At 38.7% G+C, this 9548-nt stretch overlaps 1 protein-coding gene across 1 annotated transcript; it reads right to left on the bottom strand.

Annotated features, from left to right (window-relative positions):
• Nucleotides 1-1458: 1458 nt before the first annotated feature.
• LOC104487901 (28S ribosomal protein S35, mitochondrial-like) lies at nt 1459-7422 on the bottom strand (the record flags this gene model as incomplete). The annotated part of the gene is made up of 4 exons (XM_010140022.1): nt 7259-7422; nt 6797-6857; nt 3520-3659; nt 1459-1568 (listed from the first exon to the last, which is right to left on the bottom strand). Coding segments are annotated over exons 1-4 (455 nt in total), but the record flags the coding sequence as incomplete, so codon positions are not given.
• Between the last annotated feature and the right edge of the window lie 2126 nt (nt 7423-9548).

Genomic DNA, 9548 nt, shown 5'->3' with positions numbered 1-9548 from the left:
AACATTAAAAAAAAATATATATATATATATATCTTCGCCCTCTGTGCTGAAGTGGAATCCAACATATGTTCAGTCTGAACTCCCTTAAAACCTGATTTGAAAACAGCCATAAAATACAGTTCAGAACAAGAGATCTAGCCAAGATTTCAAAAGAAAAGTTAATGTCAATGTAGCTGTAAGTCAAAACAGGATCACCAGCAACATCTGCTGGGACAGGACACAGTCCTGCAAAACCAGTGTATTTTCTAAAACTAGTCATCAAAAAAAACTATCAGCTGAGAATCTGCTAACAATAATCCACTTCTCATACTCATCAGCCACGATGTCTTGTCTGTTTCTCACACTCACCTCTTCCTACAGGCTCCTTCACTCACCTTTTTGATGCAGACAAATTAAATCACGCAAGACTACATCCGTGACACTCTGAAATAAACACTCATCTGAATGACTATGATTATTCTAGCAAATAAAACTTTGAAAAGGACTCAAGCTTTTGGCTTGTATTTCTTGCACAGCGAAAGAGACTGTGTTTGAAAGTATTCCAAATACCAGCCTGGAAAATCCTGTATTTAAAATAATGGATACTGCTCAGAGCTCGGGCCTTTGAATTTCCTAAAAATAAAGTTAAGTATCAACAGGTACATTGTAAGTTCCTTCTGGAACACAGCATGAGACCATTCGCAGGTGTACTAGAGGCTAAGCACCTTTCAGCTATCCTAACATTTATCCTAACAAAATAAGTCTTGCTAGGGAAATGAAACTGTTGTGAGCACAAGTGGTCCCAGTAAACTACCCAGATTTCCAAGTCTAGTCAAAACAGATATGAACAATTTTATCCATTTCATACTTATCTTATGTAGAATAAAACAGCCTATCATACCAAAGGACAGGAAATGTAAGAAGCAGAAAAGGATTCTAATACAAACATTCAAACAGGAAGAAGTACCAACAAAGTTTCTCCTATCACTGAAACCGGCTGTATTTTAGGAATTTAGGAACACATATGTATTCTCTTAAACACTTCAAAATTCAGCACAGAAAACACGTTACTCCAAAGCAGCTATAAATAACTACAGTGATTTGCTTACTTGTAGAAAACATGAAAAATGTCTGGTCACTGATAGCATTTTTCCTGCCTGAAACTCTTTAATCTTTGTTAAAACCAACAAAACCCATAGACTCTGTTAGGAAACATGACAACTACTTTAAAATAACAAGCGAGACTTCTACATACCGAGCTTCAATAATAACAATATTTAACTAATATTAATTTTGACCTTATCTGATTTGTCCATTACAATTTTGACAGTTAACAACAGGAGTACTGATATATTTAAGTCGTATTTTAGCCTTAAAAATACAGTAATTTACTAAGACAATGATTACTGGAACATACCCAGCCCTTTCTATATTGTGACGATTGCTACAGTCATTTTTTTTCCCTTCTAGTAACCGTACCTGTCTGTTGTAATTGTGAGAATATCTGTATCCTTACAGTACCGCTCTCCTACAAGTTTAATGAGCTTCTTCTTTGCATGGTCATCCAAATTCAGGTTAGAAAGTTTAACCTTCAAGGACAAGAAAAACCACTTTAATTACTTGGATAAATCCAGTCTCTGCACCCTGAAAACATTTTGAGATAGGCACATCTTCTATCAAAAATTAAAAGGATAACTATTACATACGCATTTGCACAGTTTCTTCTAACTGTATCACATGTCAGAAGTCTTAACACAAGACAAGTATAATCTGAATATTCAAACAAGAACTTTATTTTTGGCCAAACGCCAGAGGGGCTGGGGGAGAATATTTATACTCAAACTTTTTTTTTTTCAGATGACAAAAGAGCTGCCAGTTTAGTTAGTAGCTGTATTTCATATTCCCACATTCTTCATATTAAAAAAAATTTGGTTTTATATATTTTTTTTTCAAATAAGATCAGTAGGATGAACACTATCAGTAAGGTTAATATATGAAAGATTTTTCTTCTTCCTTTTTTTTTTTTTTTTTTTTTTTTTAAACACACGCATCCAAAAGAGGAAAACAGATATACAAGATATCAAGACACATCAAATCAGAATTCTCAAAATCATTACTCGGATATTAATAGAAGTACGCAAAGATGCACACAGACAACAATGTAACAGACCAGAACTGTCTGATCTCACACAATCGAGCAAACAATAGTGTGAATGGCTGGTCTTCTGTTCCAGTGCCAGAAAACTTACAAACACAAGATATGTAATAAATAACTAGTATTTCTTTAAAAAACAAAACGTCTAAGGAGTTAGTGTGAAGCTAGTTTCTCTATGCAATAATGAGTATATCTATTTACTCATTATAAATATGAATACATAAGTTGTCTCTTACTAATTTGTCCACTGTTTGTTTTTCCTCTATATTCTTCTTACTGTATCACTGCTGTACTAAAAAATTTTGCTGATCAAAAATCAAGAAACCTGTATCAGAAAAACTAACCAAAATTGAAGGACTAATAGAAATTAGAAGCTCCAAAAAATATCGGAAAAAAAAAATACTACCTGGAAAAACCCTACTACTAAAAATAGAAAACAGAAGAAGTACTAAACCTAAATATGTCAAGGGAGGAGGCAAAAAAACCACTGATATTCATTACTCCATAGATTACATGAGAAGTTTCCTTTTCAGTTAACTACATGCTCATTTACTATGCATGCCTGGACTACTTGGGAACTACCAGTCAAAGCTGCCATGATTAGATGCTGTTTAGGTGTTACAATCATGTGGCATCATGCAGTATTTTAACTCCTATACCAACAGATTAAGAACAACTGTCACTGACCCCAGTGCTGTCGCTTCCTCTTAAGAGAGGCTCAAATCTCATCTCAAAAGGCATGTTCAAAAGCCACAGCACAATCCTAACTTTACTACCATGAAGACAGGCGAGCACTGGAACTGGCTGACTGGACACTTTGTGCCATCTCCAGCCTTGAAGGCTTTCAAGTCCCAACTGGATAAAGTCCCAAGTAACCTGATCTCATCTCCTGCCTATCTTACTTTGAACAGGTCAGACCGGAAAACTGTCGAGCTCCCTTCCAACCTCAAGTATCCTATGGTCAGAAGGCTGTTGCTCCTTCTGTATACACAGGGATCCCTGGAGGCCTGCTAACTCAATACTTATTAACTCAATACTTATTAACAGGGCCACAGGGACTCTCTTGCAGTACTTGTGCACTTCTAGGGTCTATAAATTACCAATGAGAAAATTTAAGTAAGACACTGCGCACAAAGGCAGTTACAGCCTGTTCTATAAATGGATTCTTCAGAAGGTACGCTTTTGTTTATACAAGAGCTTAGTCTTCATTTACAAGTACATATCCCTAACCTTACAACCCCAGCTCTAACATGCTACAATATACTTGAGGAAATCCACTGCTTTTTATCCAGACATTCAGTAAACCATTTCCCTCATTTCTTTACAAGGTATCATATTTTGAAAAGAAAGCCGAGCATTGGCGGTTTACCAAAAATACTACTTACTCTTAAAGTCACCACTCTTGCTTTAGGATTACGAATAGATGTCCCTGAAGAAACATAATCTACTGTTTCAATTTCAATAGGAAAATGCTGTTCACATTTCTCATCACTGTCCAAAGCACTTGGCCACTCAGTGCAGAAATCTGTACAATAAAGACAAAATACTCCAAGTAATAACTGTTGTTTTACAATTTTCCAAACTTAGTGCAATATATCTTTTTAAAAGCACTATTTACAGAAATCATATTCCTTTAGATAACGGCAGGGTCTATGCTAGACTTGCTTCAATGTCTCTTTGTACTGGGTTCCCTGAAACAGGATACAGTATTCCAGATCTAGCCTCACAATTGCCAAATAGAATTGTAGAATGGTTCGAGTTGGAAAGGACCTTCAAAGATCACCTAGTACAACCAACCTGCCATGGGCAGAGACTTGCTTCAATGTCTCTTTGTACTGGGTTCCCTGAAACAGGATACAGTATTCCAGATCTAGCCTCACAATTGCCAAATAGAATTGTAGAATGGTTCGAGTTGGAAAGGACCTTCAAAGATCACCTAAGACATCTTCCGCTAGATCTGGCTGCTCAAAGCCCCATCCAATCTGATCTTGAATACACCCAACGATGGGGCATCCACAGCTTCTATGGGCAAGCTCTTCCAGTGTCTCACCACCCTCAACATAAAAAATGTCTTCCTTATGTCTAATCTAAGTACCTAGTTTAAAACCATTGCTCCTTGTCCTGTCACAACAAGCCTGGTAGAAAGTTTCTTCCTGTCTTTCTTATAAGCCCCGTCTATACAGTGAAAGGCTACAATAAGGTCCCCCTGAGCCTTCTCCAGGCTGAACCCCTACTTCCTCAGCCTTTCTTCACAGGAGAGGTGTTGCAGTCCTCTGGACACTGCAGCTTTCTTCAACACAACAGCACACTGCTGACTCACGTTCAACTTTCAAATGCCCACCAGGCTCCGCATGGCCTTTTCTGCAAAGATTCTTTCCAGCTGTTTGCCCCCTGCCATACACTTGTACTGCTGCATGGGTTATTCCATCCCAGATGCAGGACTTTGCAGTTGTCTCTCTTCACGAGGGTCCTTGCAGCAGACTTCTTTTCTGCCAGTTGACATCCTTCTGAACAGTAGCTCTGCTCTCCAGTGTATCACTTGTTCACTCCCAGTGAAGATCCGCTGAGGTTGTGCTCTCTACTGTTATCCAGGTTGATACAAAGAACATTATCATGTGCTTGGAAATGGCTTCCATGAAGGTTTGCTTCACAATCTTCCTGGGAACGTGGCAAGGCTGACTGACCTGCAGTTCCCTGCATCTTCTTTCTTGCTCTTCTTGAAGATGGTCAGGCAAAAAAACCTCCTGTTCCTCCTGGGTCTTCTTTACCAGCTTCCACTTTCTGTATACTTCCTTTTTGCATCTCAGGTCACTTAGGAATTCCCTGCACACCCGTGCTGTCTTTCTGCCATACTTGCTCAACTTTCTGCACACTGAAATGGGCCATTCTTGCTCTTTTAAGAAGGCTGAACTTAAACATCCACCAGCTCTTACGGGCCACTCTGCTCCTCAAGAGAGCCCCCCATGAGATCTACCAAAGCAGATTCATGAATAAACCAAAATCACTATCCTGAAGTCCAGACTGTAGTTTCACTATCTGTCTTGCTCACTTCTCCCGTGATGTTAAACACCACAGTTTCTCTTCCTTGTTTCTGAACAACAAATCCAACAGAGCATGTGTCCTAGTCAACTTAATTGTCTCCATTGAGAAATTGCTTTCAATATACTACCTGCTTCCTCAACTTTCCTGAGATCTCAAACTCCACAACCAAGGTTGCCAGCAACTTTGATATATCCCACCAGTTCTTCCATACTTGTGAGTAGCACATGCAGCACAGCACCTTCCCGTAGACAGTCTGTCCAGCATCTGCATTAAAACTATCCACAACACGCTTCAGAAATCCCCTAAGTTGTTTCCATCCTATCCTGTTATCCTTTCATCAGATGCTGCAGTTCCCCGTGAAAACCAAAGTCTGAGCAGCTTTTTTTCAGCTGTTCACCCACTTCCTCTTCTCAACCAGGCAGTCTGTGGCAGATGCCCAAGACATGCTTTGCAGCTTCTCTTCTGATCCCAACTTTCAAATTCTTAACAACACTGCTATACGTATCATGACGAAGCTCTGCAACTGAACTGGTCTTCTGGGTATGCGTCCGCTCCTCCTCCACATCATCCCTGACTGTACCTCAATCATACAAGCTTTTGCTCTGCATTTCTGCGACTCCTCGGACTTCTAATTCCTCCTGTTTCTGCATTCGTATACAGGAACTCAAGACAGGCCTCTTACCTCCTATCACCCAGGCTGAGGGGAGATCTTATGACTCTCTACAACTAGCTGAAAGAAGGTTGTGGCAAGGTGGGTCTCAATCTCTGTTCCCAAGTAACAAGTGATAAGATGAGAGGAAACATCCTCAAGTTGTGCTAGGGGAGGTTTAGGATGGACATCAGGGAAAAAAGTTCTTCACCAGAAGAGTTGTCATTCCTATTCCATTCGAACAGAAAGTGGCTGAGTCACACCCCTGGAGGTACTTAAAAGACGTGCAGACATGGTGTTTAGCGACATGGTTTAGTGTCAACTTGGAAGTGTTAAGATTTAATCTTGGACTCAATGATTTTAAGCATCTCTTCCAACCTAACTGATTCTACGATTCTATCTCCTCCCTACCCCGCTGTACCTCAACTTCTCTTTGGGCTAACTTCCTTATAGGGTTGTCCTTACTGGCCTCCTGGATGGCAGAGTTGTTCTTCATCTTCGTTAGATCCTGTACCTGCACAACAGACATTGGTCTCACAGAAGGTTTCTTTTTTTTTTTTTTTTATGCATGCCAGAATGGCTACTGATTGAACCCTGGTTTAATCGCAGATAAATCTTCTGAGAACTGAGTCACATTCATCACTTATCTTCCTTAGGACCCTAAACTGTAAATTGTCCAGCACAAGCGGGGCCTAATGGAAAGGTAAAATTAAAGTCTTACTAGTGTGCTGAAAACCTACTAAGACTTATCTGCCTACCATTTGTATGACTCAACACAGCTACAAGAAACATACAATACTAGCCAAAGCCTGACAAATAAGCTGCTACAGAGGTGGACCACGTCTCGCCTTCTACTTCCAACACACACAGTCATATTTTACATGGTTTACATGGTCTTAAAACACCAAGAGATGGTTTTTAAAACAGAAAAAAAAAAACCCCACAACCTGACAAAACAAAAAACCGCTCACCTTTAAGAGCTGCACAGTGTTTCTTAATTGCAGGAGGAGTAAGATGCAAAAAATTGGGAATCTGAAACAGACATATTAATAGTTACCAAAATAATATGTTCGACTCTTCATAAACAAAGGGGCATTACTGAAACTTGATTATCCTTTTAACATTTGTTAAGATAGTACAATATGCTTAATAAAATATTCAGATAAGATGACTCTTCTGTATGTTTGATTTAGCAAAAGACTAAAGTTATCCCCGTTACAAAAGTCACAGGCATTATAATCCTAAAAAAAGTCTCCTGATGTGGTTAATTTGTTACTTATGTCTATATTTGTTACTATTTACTTTAGCAATTAGAGTATTATCCTATTTAATAATAGAAAACAGTATCCCACACAAATATTCCAATCAGAGTAGTGCAATCTTAGTGAATAACAATTTTTAAAGTTAACACACGCCAACGGCACGTGTCTCACCTTTACAAGTTCTAAGTTGCCTTCTTTTGGTGGAGGTACTCCTCTCTTCACTGGGTAACCCATTCGAATTGGGAGAGGCACAGAGGCAGGTTTAAACACAGCTGCTGTTGGATAAACACTGCTCCAGTCCTGATCCACAGCCATCCTCTCAGTTCTGGGAGATACATGCTAATAAATTGAAAAGTATAAAAGTTTTACGGGAGATAACACTGTTTAGAGATACAAAACAGGAGACACATACGCAACAAGTTATTTCAGGAATAAGTCCCCACAGCTAGAAGTTTCAAGACACCATTACATCAAAAGTTAGCGCTCATTTGTAGAGGAATTTTTAAAAGATAGCCTCTCAAAGACTGGGTCGCAGGCTCTTCACAATCTTCAATTGCATTCAGAAATGCTCAGAAAGAAGAACTTTCCATCTCTTTGTGTCATGATAAATCATCAGGGGCAAGAAGGGGAATCAAACGAGTATTTAATTGCAAACTTTGTTTCCTAATGTGCCTAAGCATTTGGTAGAGGGCAAGAAAATAAGCTTTAAATTTCCCCAAAACCTTAATTTTTAATTTAGAAGGCAAAAAAAATCAATGGATATACATAGTCAGCTGGTCTGATTGCTTTGGTGTATCATTAAAACTGCTCCTGGAAGTTACACAAAAACTTAATATATTAAATACTATTAGCCTTTAAAAACCGTAACACATAATATACTACTTTTGAAATTTATGTGTGGAATAAATATACAAATTCTCAGCAATTAAATTTTCAGATATCAATTACAATTCCACTGTGCAAGAACAATTTCACTTACATACGCTATGAGATTTTTTTTAATTACGCCAGAAACTAACCACTACAAGTCCTGTAAACTCATACTGAAAAGAACACTGACACGTCTGTTTTTATTTTAAAAGCAACTTGAAGTTACTTTTAAGACCTGCAGTACCTGGTGTCAATACAAGCTTACTGTTAGCTTGTTACTGTTAATTTTTCTGTCTTCACGAGAACAGAGTGAAAACAGTTGGGAGCTCAAAGAAGCTACGTGCTGGTCCTCAAATAGTCACAGTGGACTGTTTCACCAGGTTCTGACTGCAGGATGGGTTCCTGTACAATCCATTAAGATATATAGCTTAGAAAACTTCTTCAGGCCACTCTGAGGTAACTGCAAATAGTTTCACTACTTACAAACTGTGGTGTCCTGCCTTTTCTCCTTGCTGAAGCTGAAAGAAAAGTAAACATTTTCAGTACAAGCTATTACATGGTTTTGTGGGGAAAAAAAGCAGCATAATCCTGTATGCTTTTTTTTTCTTTTACAAAGACAATACACACTAATACTTCTCCATCTTTATGTGAAAAAAGGGGAAGATCAGATTCTCATAGTGCAGATTGCTCGTTCATTTTTTGAAACTTAGATAAGAAGCTCAGAGGCCATTTCATCCAGGTCTATCCTAGAACAATAACTTAGTAGTTACATGCCTAAATGCATTTTGATAGCATCATTTATTCCAGCTTGGTGCAGGAGGAAACAAAAATGGGATGACACCTCATAACACGGCTGTTAAGTCACAAATCACTCTCCACCAGCAATACAAGACAGCTAAAAGCTCATACGTCACTTTTACCAAAAGGAGAATCTAAATGCTCCATCCCTTCCTTCTGTCAGCGCATCTTCACACCTTCTTCAGTGTCACTCTCAATCTCCTCTAACCACTGTATAAACAGGTAGCGCATCAAACGGTTTTTCTTACTGGACTGGGGACAGGGAACAAAACAATGGGTTTGGTTTCTACAACTTTACCACGTTGATCTGGCTTATGGAGTAGTCCCAAAGAAGATGCAACAGAAAGTGAAAGAGTTTATTCCCTTTTAGTAGGCCTGAGCCACCATTTGGCTCAACTTTTTAGCCAGGTGGCTTTACCTGGAGCTGTGGTGAGGGACTCATAGCAATGCATGAAGACACGAAATACCACTACATTTTTCAATCTAAACAGAGGACTGCACCTTCTCGTCTTCATTTCCTACCCCCTATCAAACTCTAATTTAATCACCTTCAACCCTCCCCCAAAAACCAACCAATACCAAAACAATGCAACCTTTATAACAGTCAGACAAATTAAGGTGAATCTGATGACATTTATTTTCAACTGTCCTGTTTCAATTTGGGGTTTTTTTTGTTTGTTTTGTAATTATTGCCACATTACAAAACAGTATATATTTAGCAAAAAACACTGGATGGCATTTAGGAGTGGATGACTGGGTTCTTTTTGCCTCATTAATTTGTCATATAATCCTA

The sequence above is a fragment of the Buceros rhinoceros genome, unplaced genomic scaffold (genome assembly GCF_000710305.1).
Source record: "Buceros rhinoceros silvestris isolate BGI_N320 unplaced genomic scaffold, ASM71030v1 scaffold43987, whole genome shotgun sequence".
Classification (NCBI taxonomy): domain Eukaryota; kingdom Metazoa; phylum Chordata; class Aves; order Bucerotiformes; family Bucerotidae; genus Buceros; species Buceros rhinoceros.
The sequence above is the reverse complement of the archived record's forward strand: the minus strand, read 5'-3'. Positions and strand labels throughout refer to the sequence as shown.